This window comes from Hemiscyllium ocellatum, chromosome 44 (assembly GCF_020745735.1).
Source record: "Hemiscyllium ocellatum isolate sHemOce1 chromosome 44, sHemOce1.pat.X.cur, whole genome shotgun sequence".
In the NCBI taxonomy this organism is placed as follows: Eukaryota; Metazoa; Chordata; class Chondrichthyes; order Orectolobiformes; family Hemiscylliidae; genus Hemiscyllium; species Hemiscyllium ocellatum.
The window spans coordinates 24,832,545-24,857,097 of record NC_083444.1 but is presented as its reverse complement, the minus strand read 5'-3'; the positions used below and the strand labels follow the sequence as shown (position 1 = coordinate 24,857,097).

The following is a 24,553-nucleotide window of genomic DNA, read 5'->3' as shown; positions in this document are numbered from 1 at the left end:
GGGTGTGTGTGTGGGGGGGCGGGGTGGGGTGTGTGTGTGGGGGTGGGGTGTGTGTGTGGGGGGCGGGTTGGGGTGTGTGTGTGGGGGTGGGGTGTGTGTGGGGGGGCGGGGTGGGGTGTGTGTGTGGGGCGGGGTGTGTGTGTGTGGGGCGGGGTGTGTGTGTGGGGGGGGTGGGGTGTGTGTGTGGGGGTGGGGTGTGTGTGGGGGGGGTGGGGTGGGGTGTGTGTGTGGGGCGGGGTGTGTGTGTGGGGCGGGGTGGGGTGTGTGTGTGGGGCGGGGTGTGTGTGTGGGGCGGGGTGTGTGTGTGTGGGGTGAGGTGTGTGAGTGCGTGTGTGTGTGAGGTGTGTGTGGGGTGAGGTGTGTGTGTGTGTGTGAGGTGTGTGTGAGGTGTGTGTGGGGTGAGGTGTGTGTATGTGTGTGTGAGGTGTGTGTGTGTGAGGTGTGTGTGAGGTGTGTGTGGGGTGAGGTGTGTGTGAGGTGTGTGTGTGTGAGGTGTGTGTGAGGTGTGTGTATGTGTGTGTGGGGTGAGGTGTTTGTGTGTATGTGGGGGGTGTGTGTGGGGGGGGTAAGGTGTGTGGGGTGAGGTGTGTGTGTGTGGAATGAGTTGTGTGTGTGGGGTGAGGTAGGTGTGTGTGGGGGGTGAGGTAGGTGTGTGTGGGGGTGAGGTATGTGTATGTGGGGTGAGGTGTGTGTGGGGTGAGGTATGAGTGTGTGTGGGGCGAGGTGTGTGTGGGGTGAGGTGTGTGTATATGTGTGTGTGGGGTGAGATGTGTGTGTGGGGTGAAGTGTGTGTGCGTGTGGGGTGAGGTGTGTGTGCGTGGGGTGAGGTGTGTGTGAGGTGAGGTGTGTGTATGTGTGTGTGGGGTGAGGTGTGTGTGTGGGGTGAGATGTGTGTGTGCGTGGGGTGAGGTGTGTGTGGGGTGAGGTGTGTGTATGTGTGTGTGGGGTGAGATGTGTGTGTGGGAGTTGTGTGTGTGTGTGGGAGTTGTGTGTGTGTGTGTGGGGGGGGTGCGTTGAGGTGGGTGTGTGTGTGGGGTGAGTTATGTGTGTGGGGTGAGGTGTGTGTGGGGTGAGGTGTGTGTGTGGGGTGAGGTGTGTGTGTGCGTGTGGGGAGAGGGGTGTGTGTGTGGGGTGAGGTGTGTGTGTGGGGTGAGGTGTGTGTGTGCGTGTGGGGAGAGGGGTGTGTGTGTGGGGTGAGGTGTGTGTGAGGTGTGTGTATGTGTGTGTGGGGTGAGGTGTGTGTGTGGGGTGGGGTGTGTGTGTGCGTGTGGGGAGAGGGGTGTGTGTGTGGGGTGAGGTGAGGTGTGTGTATGTGTGTGTGGGGTGAGATGTGTGTGTGGGGTGAGATGTGTGTGTGGGGTGAGGTGTGTGTGTGCGTGTGGGGAGAGGGGTGTGTGTGTGGGGTGAGGTGTGTGTGTGGGGTGAGGTGTGTGTGCGTGTGGAGAGAGGGGTGTGTGTGTGGGGTGAGGTGTGTGTGGGGGGGGTGAGGGTGTGTGAGGTGTTTGTGTATGCGAGGTGTGTGTGTGTGTGTGTGTGTGGGAGTGTGAGTGTGTGGGGTGTGTGTGCAAGTGTGTGCGTGTGCGTGGAGTGTGTGTGTAAGGGGTGAGGTCTGTGTGTGTGTGTGTGGGGTGAGGAGTGTGTGTGTGGTGTGTAGGGTGAGGTGTGTGTGTATGTGGGGGGTGTGTGTGTGGGAGTGTGTGTGTGTGTGGGGTGTGCTGGTCACCAGCGCTGCTCTGTGGTTTAACAGCATCTCTATCCACCATCGCTGCTGTGTGGTTTAACACCTTCTCTGGTCACCAGCGCTGCTCTGTGGTTTAACACCATCTCTGGTCACCAGCGCTGCTGTGTAGTTTAACACCATCTCTGGTCACCAGGGCTGCTGTGTGGTTTAACACCATCTCTGGTCACCAGGACTGCTCTGTGGTTTAACCCCATCTCTGGTTACCAGCGCTGCTCTGTGGTTGAACAACATCTCTGGTCACCAGCGCTGCTCTGTGGTTTAAACCCATCTCTGGTCACCAAGGCTGCTCTGTGGTTTAACACCATCTCTGGTCACCAGGACTGCTCTGTGGTTGAACAACATCTCTGGTCACCAGCGCTGCTCTGTGGTTTAAACCCATCTCTGGTCACCAAGGCTGCTCTGTGGTTTAACACCATCTCTGGTCACCAGGACTGCTCTGTGGTTTAACACCATCTCTGGCCACCAGCGCTGCTCTGTGGTTTAACCCCATCTCTGGTTACCAGCGCTGCTCTGTGGTTTAACAACATCTCTGGTCACCAGTGCTGCTCTGTGGTTTAACCCCATCTCTTCCCACTATTTCTGCTCTGTCGTATAACCCCATCTCTGGTCACCAGCGCTGCTCTGTGATTTATTACCATCGCTGGTCACCAGCGCTGCTCTGTGGGTTAACACCATCTCTAGCCACCAGGACTGCTCTGTGGTTTAACCCCATCTCTGGTCACATGGTCTGCTCTGTGGTTTAACACCATCTCCGGTCACCAGTGCTGCTCTGTGGTTTAACCCCATCTCTGATCACCAGCGCTGCTCTGTGGTTTAACCACAACTCTGGTCACCAGCGCTGCTCTGTGGTTTAACACCATCACTGGTCACCAGGACTGCTCTGTGGTTTAACACCATCTCCGGTCACCATCGATGCTGTGTGGTTTAACCCCATCTCTAGTCAAAAGGGCTGCTCTGTGGTTTAACCCCATCTATGGTCACCAGCGCTGCTCTGTGGTTTAACCCCATCTCTGATCACCAGCGCTGCTCTGTGGTTTAACCACAACTCTGGTCACCAGCGCTGCTCTGTGGTTTAACACCATCTCTAGTCACCAGCGCTGCTCTGTGGTTTAACCACAACTCTGGTCACCAGCGCTGCTCTGTGGTTTAACACCACCTCTGGTCACCAGCGCTGCTCTGTGGTTTAACCCCATCTCTGGTCACCAGCACTGCTCTGTGGTTTAACACCATCTCTGGTCACCAGGACTGCTCGGTGGTTTAACACCATCTCTGGCCACCAGCGCTGCTCTGTGGTTTAACCCCATCTCTGGTCACCAGGACTGCTCTGTGGTTTAACCCCATCTCTGGTCACCAGCGCTGCTCTGTGATTTATTACCATCACTGGTCACCAGTGCTGCTCTGTGGGTTAACACCATGTCTAGCCACCAGGACTGCTCTGTGGTTAACCCCATCTCTGGTCACATGGTCTGCTCTGTGGTTTAACATCATCTCCGGTCACCAGTGCTGCTCTGTGGTTTAACCCCATCTCTGATCACCAGGGCTGCTCTGTGGTTTAACCACAACTCTGGTCACCAGCGCTGCTCTGTGGTTTAACACCATCTCTGGTCACCAGGACTGCTCTGTGGTTTAACACCATCTCCGGTCACCAGCGCTGCTCTGTGGTTTAACACCATCTCTGGTCACCAGGACTGCTCTGTGGTTTAACCACAACTCTGGTCACCAGCGCTGCTCTGTGGTTTAACACCATCTCTGGTCACCAGGGCCGCTCTGTGGTTTAACACCATCTCTATCCACCAGCGCTCTTCTGTGGTTTAACCCCATCTCTGGTCACCAGGGCTGCTCTGTGGTTTATCCCCATCTCAGGTCACCAGGACTGCTCTATGGTTTTACCCCATCTCTGGTCACCAGGACTGCTCTGTGCTTTAACACCATCTCCGGTCACCAGCGCTGCTCTGTGGTTTAACACCGTCTCTGGTCACCAGCGCTGCTCTGTAGTTTATCACCATCTCTGGTCACCATCGCTGCTCTGTGGTTTAACACCATCTCTGGTAACCAGCGCTGCTCTTTGGTTTAACACCATCTCTGGTCACCAGCGCTGCTCTTTGGTTTAACACCATCTCTGGTCACCAGGACTGCTCTGTGGTTTAACACCATCTCTGGTCACCAGCGTGGTTCTGTGGTTTAACCCCATCACTGGTCACCAGCGTTGCTCTGTGTTTCAACACCATCTCTGCTGTGTGGTTTAACACCATCTCTGGTCACCAGCGCTGCTCTGTGGTTTAACACCATCTCTGGTCACCAGGACAGCTCTGTGGTTTAACACCATCTCTGTTCACCAGGTCTACTCTGTGGTTTAACCCCATCTCTGGTCACCAGCGCTGCTCTGTGGTTTAACCCCATCTCTGGTCACCAGCGCTGCTCTGTGGTTTAGCACCATCTCTGGTCACCAGCGCTGCTCTGTGGTTTAACACCATCTCTGGTCACCAGGGCTGCTCCGTGGTTTAACACCATCTCTGGTCACCAGCGCTGCTCTGTGGTTTAACCCCATCTCTGGTCACCAGGACTGCTCTGTGGTTTAACCCCATCTCTGGTCACCAGCGCTGCTCTGTGTTTTAACACCATCTCTGGTCACCAGGGCTGCTCTGTGGTTTAACCCCATCTCTGGTCACCAGCGCTGCTCTGTGGTTTAACACCATCTCTGGTCACCAGGTCTATTCTGTGGTTTAACACCGTCTCCGGTCACCAGGACTACTCTGTGGTTTAACCCCATCTCTGGTCACCAGGACTGCTCTGTGGTTTAACACCATCTCCGGTCACCAGCGCTGCTCTGTGGTTTAGCACCGTCTCTGGTCACCAGGGCTGCTCTGTGGTTTAACACCGTCTCTGGTCACCAGCGCTGCTCTGTGGTTTAACACCATCTCTGGTCACCAGGACTGCTCTGTGGTTTAACACCATCTCCGGTCACCACCGCTGCTCTGTGGTTTAATTTTTTTTTCTTTTTTCCCTCTTTTTTCTTTTTAACTTTTTTTTTCTCTTTTATTTTAATCCCACACTCCCACCTAACTGCGGTAGTGCTTATTTTTCCCCAGCCCCCATGCTGTGTGTGTGTGCAGGTGTCAGACACAGAGACACAAAGTGCATGAATCTTTATTCAATTTCCACCATCAGGAAGAGACACCTGTTTTTTTTTATTATAGGAAGATAGGAAACACCCGAGTGGCCTGTGACAAGCAGTGCCCTTCACATCAAAGGGCAATGCTGTGTGATCAAACAGTGAAGGGGAGGGCAGGAACTAAATCAAAATAGGGTTGGAGGGGGTGCTCTGTGGTTTAACACCATCTCTGGTCACCAGCGCTGCTCTGTGGTTTAACACCATCTCTGTTCATTCAAGAAATAAACCATTCAATTGCCTGGTCCTCTGAAATAGCTTACTGTGTTAGCAACACACAACACCCATGCAAATAAATTATACAATGCATATCAAATAACTCAAACCTTTACAAGCCAGCAAAGTACCCAGATGTGAATCAGAAATGGTCAATTTCAAACCATTCAGCCTCTAGCCTCGGAGGCTGAGGGGTGACCTTTTAGAGGTGTATAAAATCATGAGGAGCATGGATAGCATAAACAGACAAAGTTTCTTCCCTGGTGTGGGAGAGTCCAGAACTAAAGGGTATAGGGTTTAGGGTGAGAGGGGAAAGATATAAAAGAGACCCGAGAGGCAACTTTTTCACGCAGAGGGTGGTACGTGTATGGAATGAGCTGCCAGAGGATGTGGTGGAGGCTGGTACAATTGCAACATTTAAGAGGTATTTGGATGGGTATATGAATAGGAAGGGTTTGGAGGGATATGGGCCAGGTGCTGGCAGGTGGGACTAGATTGGGTTGGGATATTGGGTCGGTATGGCCGGGTCGGACCGAAGGGTCGATTTCCATGCTGTACATCTCTATGACTGTAAACCTCACTGGGTAGTCGTCACGTGATCCACAGTGCACCTCCTCAGCAGCATAAAGGAAGCTGGTGAGGGCTCCCATGTGATACCCAGCTGTCAACTGGAAGGGGAGAAAGGGCTGGATTGAGATGGGTTTGCGGAGCATTCTACTGTGGAATAGGCGTCTCTGTCCCCTCCCTCCCCCCCCCCCCCCCCCCCCCCCACCACACACATGTGCGCCCACTAACAGCCCTGAGGGTACCCAGACACAACACAGCTTTCAGCACAGCCTGAGACGGACAGGCTCCTGGGTGAGGGCATGGCCCTCTCTCCACTGCCACAAGTGGTGGATGAATCAGGCAGGAGATTCCGGGCGCAGCATGAGCAAGGGCAAAGGGTGAAGGAGGAAGGAGCTACTGGGAGGGGGTGGCATTGAGGTGATTGGGAAAGTGCCAGGGTCTGTGAAAACACCAGCCCACAGGGAAGATCGGAGTTGGATGGGATCAGAACCCTTCTGGTTTACCTTTGAGAAGTATAACTGGACGAGGGAAGCATCACTAAGGGATTAATCAGAGTGAAGTACAATCATGCAGGTGGACAGACACCAGTCTGCAAACATGGCTTCACAATTCACTGCCCTGGTTCGATGTTTTCACAGCAACATCGCAACTGTTCATGGATTTGGATGGGCTGCATGGCCTAATTTCTGCTCGTCTGTCTTACGGAATTTCGAAGATTAAAGGGTGGCATCCTCAAAGCTTTCAAGATATCGAGAGAAACAAACACCATGGGGAGGGAGAAATTGCTTCGGGGGGGGTTGGAAAATCCCAGACTCAGAGGCAAAGAATGAAAATGTGATCCAGCCCTTTCAGGAGCAATCACTTTGACAAAGTGAAGGAGATGGAAATTTGGAATTCTCTTCCACAAATATCACTGATGCAGGGTCAATTGTCGAATTTTAAATCTGATATTTTCCTTTTGATGACCACAGACCAGCCGTGAATTTCAATGGAAGGTCGATCCGGGTCTGAGTGGTCTCCCCCTATTCCTCCACAGGCCTGTACGATCTAGCAGCATGGATACCTCATCCTTTTTCGATGAAAGCGTCCTTCCAAGACTGCAAAATCCGTCCACATATCCGTCCACAATAGGGTTTGCCTCAATCGGTGTGCAAGCGGAAGAGGAACGAGACTCTCGCCATCTCCACGGTGTGAGGTCTGACCACAAGGCACGTGCGTTCAGGAGAAGATGGTTGGATCCAGGAGCCTGAAGGACTGGATGATGGTTCGGAACTGCTCCAGGGTCCAGTGGGGGGCAGCGCTGGCAGAGGAATCTCCTGCCTGCGCAGAGCTCCCACCCACGCTACTGCTAAAAGGACTAGTGATGGGACAGGGAAAGAGAAAAACGAGAGAGCCACAGTTAAAGAAAATGACTGCACCAAGAATTGTCACAATCCCCAAGAGCTTGGACACCCCCGATAGCTGTAATAGAGTCATAGAGATGTGCAACACAGAAACAGACCCTTCAGTCCAACCTGTCCATGCTGACCAGATATCCCAACCCAATCTAGTCCCACCTGCCAGCACCCGGCCCATATCCCTCCAAACCCTTCCTATTCATATCCCCATCCAAATGCCTCTTAAATGTTGTAATTGTACCAGCCTCCACCACATCCTCTGACAGCTCATTCCATACACGTACCACCCTCTGTGGGAAAAAAGTTGTCCCTCAGGTCTCTTTTATATCTTTCCCCTCTCACCCTAAACCTATGCCCTCTAGTTCTGGACTCCCCCACCCCAGGGAAAAAACTTTGTCTATTTATCCTATCCATGCCCCTCATGATTTTATAAACCTCTATAAGGTCACCCCTCAGACTCCAACGCTCCAGGGAAAACAGCCCCAGCCTTTTTTTAGATTACTTACAGTGTGGAAACAGGCCCTTCGGCCCAACAAGTCCACACCGACCCGCCGAAGCGCAACCCACCCATTCCCCTACATTTACCCCTAGTACCTAACACTACGGGCAATTTAGCATGGCCAATTCACCTAACCTGCACATCTTTGGACTGTGGGAGGAAACCGGAGCACCCGGAGGAAACCCACGCAGACACAGGGAGAATGTGCAAACTCCACACAGTCAGTCATCTGAGTTGGGAATTGAACCTGGGTCTCTGGCGCTGTGAGGCAGCAGTGCTAACCACTGTGCCACCGTGCTGCCTGTTCAGCCTCTCCCTGTAGCTCAAACCCTCCAACCCTGGCAACATCCTTGTAAATCTTTTCTGAACCCTTTCAAGTTTCACAACATCTTTCCGATAGGAAGGAGACCAGAATTGCACACAATATTCCAACAGTGGCCTAACCAATGTCCTGTACAGCTGCAACATGACCTCCCAACTCCTGTACTCAATACTATAACCAATAAAAGAAAGTTTACCAAACACCACCTTCACTATCCTATCTACCTGCGACTCCACTTTACCCTAGAATATAGCAACATCTGAATTAGGGGAAGGCCATTCAGCCCCTTGGACTTACTCTGCCATCCATTAGATAATGGCCATAATCCCACTTTCCTGTCTGCCATGAAAGGCAGATCACGCTTAACAAATCCACTGGAGATTTTTTGAAGATGTAACTCAGAGAATAGATACGGGAGAACCAGTGGCTGTGACAAATTTGGATTTTCGGAAGCGTTTTGATAATGTCCTTCATGTGAGTTTCAGGGAACAAGCTAAAGCACACACGAGAAGGTGTATTATATTGGTACTGATGGAAAATTGGTTGTCAGACAGGAACCAAAGGATAGGAATAAATAGGACATTTTCTGAGCAGCAGCTAGCATTCAGCAGGGTCAGTGCCTGGGCTCCAGTGACACACGGATTTACATGAATGACCCAGAAAGAACCAAATGCAACATTTCCAAGTTTGATGGTAACACAAAACTAGGTGGGATTGTGAATTGTGAAGCAGGTTCAGAGAGGTTCAAACTAGTTTAAACAAGAGGAAGTGAGTGGGGAAATACATGGCAGATGCGGCTCAATGTGGAGTTGGTGGTGAAAAACAGAAAGGAATATTGTTTAATTGGGATAGATTGGGAAACGTGACTGTACAAAGGGTGTTCTTGTCCACCAGTCAATGAAAGGAGACAGGTAGGTGCAGCAAGTAATGAGGTAATGGTGCCTTGGCGGGTCAGAGTTCAGAAGTAGGGATGTTTTCCTGGACCTATACAAGGCCTTGGTGAGACCACAGCTTTGGGAGGTTATACTTGCCAGAGAGGGAGGATAGTGGAGGTTTATAAAGCTCATCCGGGTAAAGCACCACTGCCCAAAAGGACAGACTGGTTCAACTGGGCCTGTATTTTCTGGAGTTTTTCTAGAACCAGGGGACACTGTCTCAGGAATCAGGGTAGACCATTCAGGACTGAGACAAAGAAACATTTCTTCACTCAAAGGGCGGTCAAGCTGTGGAATTCTCTACCACAGAAGGCCAAGTCACTGAATATATCCAAGAATGGGGACAGAAACATTTTTAGATTTTGATGGCATCAAAGGCTTCGAGAGTGCGGCAATATAATGTTGAGATACAGGATAAGCCATGACCATATTTAATGGCGGAGCAGGGTTGAAAGGTCAAATGGTCTACCCCGGTTTCTACATCCCTCCATATCCTTTGATTCCCTCACCAATCAACAATCTGCCTAACACGGCCTTGAGTATATTTGATGACCCAAACTCCAATGTTCTCTGGGGGAGAAAAATTCCCAACAGTAATGGCAAAAGGGTCCAGAGGGGTAACAGTTTCACACAGAGGGGCGTGAGGATCTGGAACTAGTGGTAGTAGCGAGTTTAACTTTGTCATTTAAGAAACATTTCGAGGGATATGGTCCAAATGCAGATAAACGGGACTGGTTTATTTGTGAAAACGAGACGGTATGGGAGAGTTGGGCTAATGACCTTCTGAAATTCCTGCTCAGCCCCATTTTAAATGGGAGACCCCTTATTTTTAAACTGCGTCCCCTAGTTCCATTCTCTCCCATCAGGGACAGCATCCACCCTGTCAAACACCTCCCCCCCCCCCATCAGAATCTTACCTTTCAACAAGTTTACAAAGTTGAAGCATATACAGTGCCTTTAAAAGAAAGGATGCTTAAGTATTGTAAATAGTTGTTGTTTAATGGTCACTTTCAGAGTTAAGGAATACACTAATATTATTTTCTTTAAATAGTGGAAGTTGGGAGTTCTCTGTTACTCATAGTGGGTGGCACTGCTGCCTCCCAGCGCCAGGGACCCGGGTTCGATTCCCGCCTCGGGTGACTCTCTGTGTGGAGTTTGCACATTCTCCCCGTGTCTGTGTGGGTTTCCTCCGGGTGCTCTGGTTTCCTCCCACAGTCCAAAGATGTGCGGGTCAGGTGAATTGGCCATGCTAAATTGCCCGTAGTGTTAGGTGTAGGGGAATGGGTCTGGGTGGGTTGCGATTCAGCGGGTCGGTGTGGACTTGTTGGGCCGAAGGGCCTGTTTGCACACTGTAAGTAATCTAATCATACTTTCACAGATGACGAGGTGAGGTGAGTTTGTCTGGGTGTTTGGGTTAACTAACAGAAGGGTTCACCGTCCTGTCATGACAGTGCTGTCTAAGGAGCTTGGGTGAGTTACTAAGGTACATGACCCAGGATGGCCTCTCACTCTTCTCAACCCCAAACCGTATAGTCCCAACCTGTTCAACCTCTCCCTGTGGAGTTGGCACAACCGAATGTACTGTGCTCTCAGGACATGGGAAGATCCCAACTCCAGCACCCAGCTGAGTGGCCAGTCTGTCTGCTTTTCAGTGAAGGGAAGATTATCAGGCGAGGACCTTCGATAATCTGTAACCCTGTCCTCCCCAACTTTCTCTTCTTCAATGGACTACTACCCTCAAATTCCCCCTGGAGGGCCCAGACTCTTTTGTGTGTTATGAAGAAAGGCTGAGGGAGCTAGGGCTTTTCTCATTGGATTAGATCAGATTCCCTACAGCGTGGAAACAGGCCCTTCGGCCCAACAAGTCCACACCAACCCTCCGAAGAGCAACCCACCCAGACCCATTCCCATACATTTGCCCCTGACTAATGTATCTAACACTACGGGCAATTTAGCATGGCCAATTCACCCTAACCTGCACATCTTTGGACTGTGGGAGGAAACCGGAGCACCCAGAGGAAACCCACACAGACACGGGGAGAACGTGCAAACTCCACACAGAGAGTTGCCCAAGGTGGGAATCAAACCGGGGTCCCTGGTACTGTGAGGCAGCAGTGCTAACCACTGTGCCACCGTACCACACTAAATGATGAGAGTTGATCTGATATACATGTACAAGATGATGAGAGCCATAGATAGAGTGGAGAGCCAGAGACCTTCTTCCCAGGGCGGAAATGGCTATCACGAGGGGGTATAACTGTCATGTGATTGGAGGAAGGTTTAGGGGAGGTGTCAGAAGACTCTCTTAACAGAGAGTGGGGGGTGTGTGGAAAGCACTGCCAGCGGGGGGAGTACAGTCAGAGACAGGAGGGACATTTAAGTGACTCTTGGAGAAGTGCTTGGATTGGCAGTACAATGAAGGGTATGTCAGCTAGTGTGATCTTAGAGGAGGCCAGTACAACATTGAGGGTGGAAGGGCCTGCACTGTTCTATGGTCTATGAAAGAGCAGTGGGAGCAGGTTCTAAAGAAACTTTCAAAAAAGGAAGAAATACTTGAAAAGGAAAACAGGTTTCTGGGCAAAAAAAAAAGATTTCTGTTCCTTCTGCAATTCTTCTCATTCCAAGCTAGTTAGTGATCAATTACCTGATTACTGTGGGATCATTGAATGTAATGAGGATATCAGTGGAGTACTGTGGGAGTCTGAACAGGGCCAGGTGAATTGTCACAGTATTCCTAGCCTGTTACAAAATAAAAAAGACAGAAGTAGATTAAGACAAAACAGGCAAATCACATTGTTCCCAACAGTAGCCTGATGGTCACTGGAGCTGTACTGACTGACTTCAGTGATAAAACGCTCTCCCAAGCCCAGAGATCCACACAAACTCTGCTGCCCCACATGCTCACTTATTCAAGTCCCCCTGATCCCCTGTACGCCCGTAGCCTCTGCACCAGCAGGGTCTGATATAAAAGCTCATTCTCATCCTCCAATCCACACCATCTTCCACACCCTGTAACCTCTGACCCCACACCTTCTAGGTTCCCTGCCCACCTTCAATCCCAGCCTTTAGCACCTCCACCTTCAGTATTAATGACCCCCCCATTTGCAGTTGGACCTTCAGCTCCCTGTGCCCCCCACACCTCCTTTCAAACATCCCTCTTTTTAAAAATTAGATAGATGCCCTACCATATGGACACAGGCCCTTCGGCCCAACCTGTCCACACCGACCCTCCGAACAGTAACCCACCCTGACGCACTCTCCAACTCTATATTTAATGTGTTGCTGGTTTAAGCACAGCAGGTCAGGCAGCATCCAAGGAACAGGAAATTCGACGTTTCGGGCATAAGCCCTTCTTCGGGAATGAGGAAAGTGTGTCCAGCAGGCTAAGATAAAAGGTAGGGAGGAGGGACTTGGGGGAGGGGCGATGGAGATGTGATAAGTGGAAGGAGGTCAAGGTGAGGGTGATAGGCCGGAGTGGGGTGGGGGTGGAGAGGTCAGGAAGAAGATTGCAGGTTAGGAGGGCGGTACTGAGTTCAAGGGAATCGACTGAGACAAGGTGGGGGGAGGGGAAATGAGGAAACTGGAGAAATCTGAGTTCATCCCTTGTGGTTGGAGGGTTCCCAGGCGGAAGATGAGGCGCTCCTCCTCCAGCCGTCGTGTTGTTATGTTCTGGCGATGGAGGAGTCCAAGGACCTGCATGTCCTCGGTGGAGTGGGAGGGAGAGTTAAAGTGTTGAGCCACGGGGTGGTTGGGTTGGTTGGTCCAGGCGTCCCTGAGGTGTTCCCTGAAGCGTTCCGCAAATAGGCGGCCCGTCTCCCCAATATAGAGGAGGCCACATCGGGTGCAGCGGATGCAATAGATGATGTGTGTGGAGGTGCAGGTGAATTTGTGGCGGATATGGAAGGATCCCTTGGGGCCTTGGAGAGAGGTAAGGGAGGAGGTGTGGGCACAAGTTTTACATTTCCTGCGGTTGCAGGGGAAGGTGCCGGGAGTGGAGGTTGGGTTGGTGGGGGGTGTGGACCTGACAAGGGAGTCACGAAGGGAGTGGTCTTTGCGGAACGCTGATAGGGGAGGGGACCTCACTTTTTACTCCAACTCTATATTTACCCTGACAAATGCACCTAACACTATAGGGTAAGTTAGCACGGCCAATTCACCCTGACCTGCACATCTTTGGACTGTGGGAGGAAACCCACACAGACACGGGGAGAATGTGCAAACTCCACACAGACAGTCACCCGAGGCTGGAATCGAACCTGGGTCCCTGACGCTGGGGGGGCAGCAGTGCTAACCACTGAGCCACCTTGCCTCCCACTGATTTGGTCATTCATCCCTGATATCTCCTTCTGGCGGTTGGGGCCTGGTGGGCCGGCGTTCTGCCACGTACCTCCTCGTTGAACTTTGCCACCTGCTGCCTCCCGGAGAGGAACCAGGCGCTGCTGGGATCTTGCAGTGTCAGCTGCTCACTGCTGACGGGTTCCACGCTCAGAATCTCTGCACCGTCCACCCCCGTTGCATCGTTACTGCCCGCGAGGTCAGCAAAGTGGTACCTGACAACACAAAGTAGCGCTGAATCTCCAGCAACAACCTGCATTTATATAGCCGGCGCAGCAACAGAGAATCTCAGCCAATCCCGGTTCAGCAAGAGCCGTGGGCAGCTTGTCTCCCAACCCGGAAAGATTAAAATGGCGTCTTTAAATGGACAGGCCACAATCCCGCGCTAACTGTTGGCCTTTTCAATGCTGTTGCTGTTAGTCCCACAGGCGTCCATCCTGCTCCAAGCTAATTCCAGGCACAGCTTCCCACTCCCTCCCTACACTCCCACTCTAACCACCACCAACCACACCCCCTGCCCCAGCCCCCAGGGAAACCGCCCACCACCAACAATCACCCATAACCAGCTACCTTCCCATATCCCATCACCACCCCACCCCCTCCCCCCACACTGCCCCCCACCCACACACCAACGCAGCCTCCCCACCCCCCCCACACTCCCCCCCACCCACACACCATCCCAGCCTCCCCACCCCATCCACACTCCCCCCCACCCACACACCATCCCAGCCTCCCCACCCTCACAACCACCACACCCATCCACCCCAACAACCCCCATCCCACACCACGACCCTCACAACCACCACACTCCACCACCACCCACACTCCCCCCCACCCACACACCATCCCAGCCTCCCTACCACCATCCCAGCCTCCCCACCCCACCCACACTCCCCCACACCCACACACCATCCCAGCCTCCCCACCCCACCCACACACCATCCCAGCCTCCCTACCCCCACCCCCCCACTCACCATCCCAGCCTCCCTACCCCCACCCCCCCACCCACCATCCCAGCCTCCCTACCCCCATCCCAGCCTCCCTACCACCATCCCAGCCTCCCCACCCCCACCCCCACCCACAGTCCCCCCACACACACCATCCCAAACTCCCCCACACACACACCATCCCAGCCTCCCCACCCCCACTACCCCACCCACACACCATCACACCCTCCCCACCCTCACAACCACCACACCCCCCAACCCCACACCCTCATAACCACCACCCCCCCCCACCCCAACAACCCCCATCCCACACCCCCCACCCTCACAACCACCACACCCCCCACCCCAACAACACCCACCCACACACCACCACCCTCACAACCACCACACCCCCCCCACCCAACAACCCTATCCCACATCCCCACCCTCACAACCACCACACCCACCACCACCCACACTCACCCACCCAAACACTATCCCAGCCTCCCCACCCCCACCCACACTCCCCCACCCACACACCACCACCCTCACAACCGCCACCTCCCCCCACCCAACAACCCCATCCCACACCCCACCCTCACAACCACAACCACCCCACCCCAACAAACACCATCCCACACCCCCCACTCTCACAACCACCACACCCCCCCACCCCAACAACCCCATCCCACACCCCCCACCCTCACAACCACCACACCCCCCCATCCAACAACCCCATCCCACACCCCCCACCCTCACAACCACCCCACCCCAAACAACCCCATCCCACACCCCCACCCTCACAACCACCACAACCCCCCAACCCAACAACCCCATCCCACACCCCCCACCCTCACAACCACCACACCCCCACCCAACAACCCCATCCCACACCCCCCACCCTCACAACCACCACACCCACCACCCCAACAACACCCACCCACACACCACCACCCTCACAACCACCACACCCCCCCACCCCAACAACCCCATCCCACATCCCCCACCCTCACAACCACCACAACCCCCACCCCAACAACACCCACCCACACACCACCACCCTCACAACCACCACACCTCCCACCCCAACAACCCCATCCCACACCCCCCACCCCAACACCCACCCACACACCACCACCCTCACAACCACCACACCCCCTCACCCCAACAGACCCCATCCCACACCCCCCACCCCAACAAACCCCATCCCACATCCCCCACCCCAACAACCACCACACACCCCCCTCACAACCCCATCCCACACCCCCCACCCCAACAACTCCATCCCACACCCCCCACCCTCACAACCACCACACCCCCCACCCTCACAATCCCACCCTCACAACCCCATCCCACACCCCACCCTCAAAACCACCACAACCCCCCCACCCCAACAACCACCACCCCCACCCCCCCCCACTCGGAGAGCGGTGCTGCGGTTGCAGTCACTGGCCTGGCCTGACCTGGCTGCTTCCTGATCAGCAACGTGAGCCTGGTGCTCCAGCAGCTCGATGATGATGCTCTGGTCTGTGTCGCTGTGAACAAACACCTCCTGGTTATCAGGGACTTCACGCATTTCACTGGGGGAGAGAAGGAGACCAAAGTAAAAATCCACCGCGCTGTGTTCTGTCAGGATGGTGAACGGCTCGGTGGCAATGCTCCCATGTGTCAGCTGTCCTTATCCTTCATGATGGGAACGGTCATTGGGTTTGACCATTGGTGAGTTACTGCTGACAGTCGACATTGCTGTGACTGAGCATTGCTGGTTGAGGGAATTGGTGTGGTGCAGAGCGACTGGAACGAGGCCAGGAGGATCTCATTGAGTAAGAGATCCCGGAGTGCAGCTGTTGACCTGGTCCAGTTGTAGAGTGCTGGCTGACAGCTTTAAACAGCAATCTCAGAGATTTTACAGGAAGGATGTTATTAAGTTGGAAATAGTGTAGAAGAAATTTACAAGGAAGTTGCCAGGACTCAATGGTTTGAGTTACAGGAAGAGGCTGGAATGGCGGAGTGGACTCGATGGGCTGAATGGCCTTATTTCCACTCTTATGGACAAGCTGGGAAGGAGACTGAAGGGGGACCTTTATAGAGGTGTGTAAAATCATAAGAGGTGAACGCACTCAGTCTTTCCCCCAGGGTTGGGGAATCGAGGACTCGAGGCCATCAGGTTAAGGTGAGAGGGGAAAGAATAAAAGGGAACCTGAGGGGTAAACTTTTTTTTCCCCCCAGAGGCTGGTACGCAGATGGAATGAGCTGCTAGTGGAAGTGGATTAGTGGTGCTGGAAAAGCACAGCAGTTCAGGCAGCATCCGAGGAGCAGTAAAATCGACGTTTAGGGCAAAAGCCCTTCATCAGGAATACAGGCAGGGAGCCTGAAGGGTGGAGAGATAAATGAGAGGAGGGTGGGGGTGGGGAGAAAGTAGCACAGAGTACAATAGGTGAGTGGGGGAGGGGATGGAGGTGATAGGTCAGAGAGGAGGGTGGGGGAAGGTAGCAATGGGTACAATGGGTGGATGGAGGTGGGGGTGAAGGTAATAGGTCAGAGAGGAGGTTGGAGTGCATAGGTGGAAAGGAAGATAGGCAGGTAGGACAGGTCATGGGGACGGTGCTGAGCTGGAAGTTTGGAATGAGGGTGAGGTGGGGAAGGGGAAATGAGGAAACTGGTGAAGTCCACATTGATTGGGGCGGGTACATTAACAACATTTAAAAGGCATTTGGACAAATACATGGATAGGGAAGGGTTAGGAGGATATGGGCCACGTGCAGGGTAATGGGGTTAGCATGGACGGACATTTTGGACAGCATGGACCAGTGTGGGCCGAAGGGCCTGTCTCCGTGCTGTAGGACTCTATGACTCTACTTGTTACCCATCCCCAATTGCCCTTGAACTTGCTGTTGTCAGGTGGCAGTTCGGAGTCAACCATGTTGTGATGGGTCAAAAGTCACGTGTAGGCCAGACCAGGGAAGGATGGTGGATTCCCCTCCCTCAAGAGTGTTACTGAACCAGAGTGGGGGGAGGGTTTATGACAGTGAATGGTCACCTTTACTGAAACCAGCTATGTATCCCAGATTTATTCACTGGATTTAAATTACACCAACTGCCAGGGCGGGGCTCAAACTTGTACCCTTAGCCTGGGCCTCTGGGATCCCAATCTACCCAATCGCCTTCCTCATTCCCCGCTCCCCCCTCCCCCCACACCCAAAGAAGATGAGTGCTGTAAGATGGTGAGTTACAGGATTAGCAGTTAGACCTGGAGGAGGTCAGACACTGCTGTGGTTCACATCTCTTTGCTGCAGTTACACTTGGGATGACAAGACAGGTCGACAAAGGTCGAGCAGTGGACGTGGTGTATATGGGCTTCCCCATGGTAGGCTCATTCATAAAGTCAGGAAGCATGGGATACAGGGAGATTTGGCGATCTGGGTACAGGATTGGTTGGGTAACAGAGGGCTATCGCAGGCCGCAGCGTGACAGGATGCAGAGCTGGGCTGAGAAATGCAGATGGAGTTCAACCTGGATGCATTTTGGAAGGTCGAATTCGAATGCTGAATATAGGATTAAAGACAGGATTCTTGGCAGTGTGGACGAACAGAGGGATCTGGGCGTGTACGTACATAGATCCCTCAAAGCTGCCATCCAAGTGGATAGGGTTGCTAAGAAAGCAAGTGGTGTTTTGGCTTTCATTAACAAGGGGGATTCAGTTTAAGAGCTGCGAGGTTTTGCTGCAGCTCTACAAGTCCCTGGTGAGATCACACTTGGAATATTGTGCCCAGTTCTGGTCGCCTTACTGTAGGAAAGATACAGAGGCTTTGGAGAGGGTGCGAAGAAGGTTTACCAGGATGCTGCCTGGACTGGAGGGCTTGCCGTTTGAAGAAAGATTGACTAAGCTCAGACTTTTCTCTCTGGAGAGAAGGAGGAAGAGAGGAGACCTGATCGAGGTGGACAAAATAATGAGAGGAATAGATAGAGAGAATAGCCAGAGACTTTTCCCCAGGGCAGGATTGACTGGTATGAGAAGTCATAATTTGAAGATACTAGGAGGAAGGTATAAAGGAGACGTCAGAGGAAGGTTCTTTACGCAGAGAGTTGTGAATGCATGGAATGTGTTGCCAGCTGTGGTGGTGGTGAAAGTAGAGTCATTGGGGACATTTAAGTGACTGTTGGACATGCACATGGATAGCAGTGAGTTGAGGGGTGCGTAGGTTAAGTTACTATATTTTACATTAGGATTAAACCTCGCCACAACACCGTGGGCCAAAGGGCCTGTTCTGTGCTGTACTTTTCTATGTTCTACGAGAGCTCCAGCCTCAAACTGGGACTGACTGATGGGTGAGGGGTGTTTCTGCCCGAACCCCTGTGACTATATTTGCATATGAACCACACAGTCCCCACTGTGCCTGCGATGTGACAACTATAACTCAACAGCCCGTTTCATCCCCCTCGGAGGCAGCAGTAGGCAGCAGATCAGCTTGTGCTGTGGTGCCCTCCACAGGCCACCAGCCCAGCACTGAGGGGCAAACGGAGCCGAAGGAAGGACAGGCTGACACCTATAAGAGCCACCGCCGACAGACGGAACGTGGGCAGGCCGAGGTCAGTGTGAGGCAAAAGGTTACTGAGCAGGGGGTTCAGGGTCACCTGCTTCCGGCTCACACACAAAGGTCAGGAGTGGGGTGTATGGGTGTGAGGAGGCTAAGGAAATTTGGCATGTCTGTACAAGTGTTCATAGACGCACCACAGAAAGCACCTTATGTAACTACATCATGGTGGCACGGTGGCACAGCGGTTAGCACTGCTGCCTCACAGAACCAGAGACCCAGGTTCGATTCCCGCCTCAGGCATCTATCTGTGTGGAGTTTGCACATTCTCCCCGTGTCTGCATGGGCTTCCTCCGGGTGTTCCGGTTTCCTCCCACAGTCCAAAGATGTGCAGGTCAGGGTGGATTGGCCATGCTAAATTGCCCGTAGTGTTAGGTGAAGAGGTAAATGTAGGGGAATGGGTCTGGGTGGGTTGCGCTTCGGAGGGTCGGTGTGGACTTGTTGGGCTGAAGGGCCTGTTTCTGCACAGTAGTGAATCTAATCTAATCACAGTGCAGTATGGCAGCTGCGCTTCCCAAGACTGCAAGAAACTACAGCGAGTTGTGAACACTGAGTTGTGAACACTACAGCGAGTTGTGAACACTACAGTGAGTTGTGAACACTACAGCGAGTTGTGAACACAGCGAGTTGTGAACATGACAGCGAGTTGTGAACACTACAGCAAGTTGTGAACACAGCAAGTTATGAACACTACAGCGAGTTGTGAACTCTACAGCGAGTTGTGAACACAGTAAGGTGTGAACACAGTGAGTTGTGAACACTGAGTTGTGAACACTACAGCGAGATGTGAACACAGCGAGTTGTGAACACAGCGAGTTGTGAACACTGAGTTGTGAACACAGTGAGAAGTGAACACTACAGCGAGTTGTGAACACAGCGAATTGTGAACACAGCGAATTGTGAACACTGAGTTGTGAACACTGAGTTGTGAACACAGTGAGAAGTGAACACTACAGCGAGTTGTGAACACAGCGAGTTGTGAACACTACAGCAAGTTGTGAACACAGCAAGTTGTGAACATTACAGCGAGTTGTGAACACTATAGTGAGTTGTGAACACTACAGCGAGTTGTGAACACAGCGAGTTGTGAACACCACAGTGAGTTGTGAACACTGAGTTGTGAACACTACAGCGAGATGTGAACACAGCGAGTTGTGAACACAGCGAGTTGTGAACACTGAGTTGTGAACACAGTGAGAAGTGAACACTACAGCGAGTTGTGAACACAGCGAATTGTGAACACAGCGAATTGTGAACACTGAGTTGTGAACACTGAGTTGTGAACACAGTGAGAAGTGAACACTACAGCGAGTTGTGAACACAGCGAGTTGTGAACACTACAGCAAGTTGTGAACACAGCAAGTTGTGAACATTACAGCGAGTTGTGAACACTATAGTGAGTTGTGAACACTACAGCGAGTTGTGAACACAGCGAGTTGTGAACACTACAGTGAGTTGTGAACACAGTGAGGTGTGAACACAGTGAGGTGTGAACACAGCGAGTTATGAACAGAACAGCGAGTTGTGAACACAGCGAGTTGTGAACACTACAGCAAGTTGTGAACACAGTGAGGTGTGAACACAGCGAGTTGTGAACACCACAGTGAGTTGTGAACACTACAGCAAGTTGTGAACACAGTGAGGTATGAACACAGTGAGGTGTGAACACTGCAGCGAGTTGTGAACACAGTGAGGTGTGAACACAGCCCTGTCCATCTGGCAAACCAGGCTTCCACTCCATCCCTACTTCCCTCTGCCTTGGGAAAGCAACCGACACAATCAAAGACTCTTCCCACTCCAATTATACTTTCTTTCACCCTCTTCTGTTGGGCAGAAGATATCAAAGTTTGTATACACGCATGGATTGATTCAAGGACAGCTTCTTCACCGTTAACAGACGTTTAAATGGATCTCTTTAATGTTAATGTTGAGATCTCGGAGAAGGAACCTGGTCTTGGCTGCACAGGGCTGCACAATAACGTTACTGACTGCTCTCTGGGCAATGAGGGATAGGCAGCAAATATGAAAAAAAGTCTTGCTTTCTGACCGCAGTGGACAGCGAAGAGGGTTACCTCAGATTACAACAGGATCTTGATCAGATGGGCCAATGGGCTGAGAAGTGGCAGATGGATTAATTTGGATAGGTGCAAGGTCCTGCATTTTAAGAAAGCAAATCTTAGCAGGACTTATACACTTAATGGTAAGGTCCTAGCGAGTGTTGCTGAACAGGTAGATAGGATAGTGAAGAAGGCGTTTGGTATGCTTTCCTTTATTGGTCAGAGTGTTGAGTACAGGGGTTGGGAGGTCATGTTGCGGCTGTACAGGACATTGGTTAGGCCACTGTTGGAATATTGCATGCAATTCTGGTCTCCGTCCTATCAGACAGATGTTGTGAAACTTGAAAGGGTTCAGAAAAGATTTACAAGGATGTTGCCAGGGTTGGAGGATCTGAGCTACAGGGAGAGGCTGAACAGGCTGGGGCTGTTTTCCCTGGAGTGTCGGAGGCTGAGGGGTGACCTTATAGAGGTTTACAAAATTATGAGGGGCATGGATAGGGTAAATAGGCAAAGTATTTTCCATGGGGTCGGGGAGTCCAGAACTAGTGGGAATAGGTTTAAGGTGAGAGGAGAAAGATATAAAAGGGGCCTAAGGGGCAACTTTTTCATGCAGAGGGTGGTACGTGTATGGAATGAGCTGCCAGAGGATGTGGTGGAGACTGGTACAATTGTAACATTTAAGAGGCATCTGGATGGGTATATGAATAGGAAGGGTTTGGAGGGATATGGGCCGGGTGCTGGCAGGTGGGACTAGATTGGGTTGGAATATCTGGTTGGCATGGACGGGTTGGACCAAAGGATCTGTTTCCGTGCTGTACATCTCTATGACTCTAATACGCTAACCGACAGGGAACAAATTCCTTGCTTACCTGACATCGACTGAGTGAGGGGGGATAATTGCTTCGAAGGAGCCTCCAAACAGTGGATGAGGCACGTTACTGTTCATCGCCACGTCAACTGGTTCCACACAATGTATCACTGAAGAGAGACAGGAACAGCAAAGGGTTAGATACAGAGTAAAGCTCCCTCTACTCTATTAAGCTGACCATAGTGCTCCACCCACTCACTTAAACTGACCCGTCGACAGAAAAGGAAACTGTCCCTGAACTGTTCCTATCTAACACCTCGCAAGACAAGGACAGCACAGGGTTAGATACAGAATAAAGCTCCCTCTCAAATGGAAGTAAATGGAAAATAAAGTCCCCGTGACACTTTGCCCATCGTCTGCTCAGTCAAGTTACAATACAGATTAAATATGTTAAACCCTCTTTAAACTATAATTTCCCTATATAACTGGCCCGGGACAGACACACAGCACATGGTTCAATATAAAGCTGCCTCTACTCTTAACTAAAAATAAAGCTCTCTGCACTATCCCCATCAAATACTCCCAGGACAGGGACAGGTACATACAGAATAAAGCTTTCTCCACTTCTGAAAGTAAAGCCTCCTCTACACATTTAAACTGACGGTAACTTTTCTCTCCCTCAAACACTCCCACAGACAGGCACAATCAGGGGTTCCATACCAAGAAAAAATACCTCTGCATTTTAAAATTAAAATTAGAGCAGCCTGGACATTGTCCTTATCAAACACCCCCAGGACATGGACAGCATTGGGTCAGATACAGAATAAAACACCCTCAACTCTTTTGAACTGAAAAGTAAAGCTGCCTCTACTCATTTAATCAAAGGCAATGTTCCCTTGACACTGCCCCCTTGGTATTTGTACTGCACGGACACGGACAGTATTAGGTTAGATAGAGTAAAGCTCCCTCTCATTATCAATGTTCACATGTTTCCCCTGGCATTGATTATCACTGGAATACGGTGGGTTCCCACGTTATGACTGGCACTGAGAGTCCAGGCTGGGACACACACATGATTTGCAGGGGAGCACTCGGTGCAACAGACATTGAGTCTCAGCGACTGTGACTCTCATTGGGATAAATATCTATCAGAGACGGTACAGTGTTGGAGTGGGGTCCCACTGGCAGTGACTCTCACATGGGAGGAGGCAGGGGGTTGGTTGGGCAGCACAGGCAGTGAGTGCTCCAGGGGAAGGGGGCCCGACCAGCATTGGGTGCCCCAGGACTGGGGGCATGGGGTGCTCAGGAGCTGGGCACTCTGTTGGTAGAGGGCACTCCAGGGGACATGAACCCAGCTAGCAGGGGGTGCCCACAGAGAGGGGGCGGGGCCTCCACCCACAGGGGGCGGGGTTTCCACCGACAGGGGGCGGGGTCCCCACCCACGGGGGCGGGTCTCCACCGGCAGGGGGCGGGGTCTGCACCGGCAGGGGCGGAGTCTCCACCGACAGGGGGCGGGGTCTCCACCGACAGGGGGCGGGGTCTGCACCGGCAGGGGCGTCACAGGGGGCGGGGTCTGCACCGACAGGGGGCGGGGTCTCCACCGACAGGGGGCGGGGTCTGCACCCACAGGGGGCGTATCGGGGGGGCCGGGGGCCTGTACCAACAGGGGCGGGGTCTGCACCGACAGGGGGCGGGGGTCTGCATCGACAGGGGGCGGGGTCTCCACCCACAGGGGGCGGGGTCTGCACCGGCAGGGGGCGTCCCAGGGGGCGGGAACTGCACCGACAGGGGGCGGGGTCTCCACCGGCAGGGGCGTCCCAGGGGGCGGGAACTGCACCGACAGGGGGCGGGGTCTGCATCGACAGGGGGCGGGGTCTCCACCCACAGGGGGCGGGGTCTGCACCGGCAGGGGGCGTCCCAGGGGGCGGGAACTGCACCGACAGGGGGCGGGGTCTCCACCGACAGGGGGCGGGGTCTGCACCCACAGGGGGCGTATCGGGGGGGCGGGGGCCTGTACCAACAGGGGCGGGGTCTGCACCGACAGGGGGCGGGGGTCTGTATCGACAGGGGGCGGGGTCTCCACCCACAGGGGGCGGGGTCTGCACCGGCAGGGGGCGTCCCAGGGGGCGGGGTCTGCACCCACAGGGGGCGGGGTCTCCACCCACAGGGGGCGGGGTCTGCACCGGCAGGGGGCGTCCCAGGGGGCGGGGTCTGCACCCACAGGGGGCGGGGTCTCCACCGGCAGGGGCGGAGTCTCCACCGGCAGGGGGCGGAGTCTCCACCGGCAGGGGCGGGGTCTCCAGCGGCAGGGGGCGGAGTCTCCACGGACAGGGGGCGGGGTCTCCACCGACAGGGGGCGGGGGTCTGCACCGACAGGGGGCGGGGTCACCAGCGGCAGGGGGCGGGGTCCCGCTCCTCCATTGGAAATGGTGGAGAGCAGCACGTGGCGGAAGCCCGGGTGATCCTGAGGTCAGTGTGAACCCCGATGGGAACCATTGGAGCTTCGCCGCAGTCCGGAGCCGCCTCAGACAGCACAGGGCCCGGCCCGGCCCGGAACGGCCCGTGTAACCGCTCCACCCGCCCGTCCGCAGCCATCTCTCCCTCACCGTTCCCGTCCCTGGTCCCTCTGCCATCGGAGCAAGGCCGGAAGTAGCCGAGCCGGGCCGGAGGTGGCCGAGTGGGACCGGAATCACCCGAGTCTGTGCCGGAAATGACGAAGGGCGAGCGGAATCACCCGAGAGTGTACCGGAAATGACGAAGGGCGAGCGGACCGGAAACAGCCGAAGCGGCTCCGGATCCCTCCCGGAAATGGAGGAGTGCAGCTGTAAAAGTGGAACGTGTGGCCATCAGGAGCGGGATGGTGCTGCTGCTGCTGTCAGTGGGAGGGGGCGGATGGTGCTGCTGCTGCTGTCAGTGGGAGGGGGCGGATGGTGCTGCTGCTGCTGTCAGTGGGAGGGGGCGGATGGTGCTGCTGTCAGTGGGAGGG

General features: G+C 53.4%; 1 protein-coding gene across 1 annotated transcript; it reads right to left on the bottom strand.

The window, feature by feature from the left end:
• Positions 1–5,916: 5,916 nt before the first annotated feature.
• Positions 5,917–24,241, bottom strand: rangrf (RAN guanine nucleotide release factor). The gene is made up of 6 exons (XM_060854482.1): positions 24,174–24,241; positions 21,629–21,737; positions 15,571–15,687; positions 13,234–13,396; positions 11,491–11,585; positions 5,917–7,050 (listed from the first exon to the last, which is right to left on the bottom strand). The coding sequence occupies exons 2-6, from the start codon at positions 21,703–21,705 to the stop codon at positions 6,912–6,914; spliced, it is 591 nt and encodes a 196-aa protein (XP_060710465.1). The 5' UTR covers positions 21,706–21,737; positions 24,174–24,241; the 3' UTR covers positions 5,917–6,911.
• Positions 24,242–24,553: the final 312 nt, after the last annotated feature.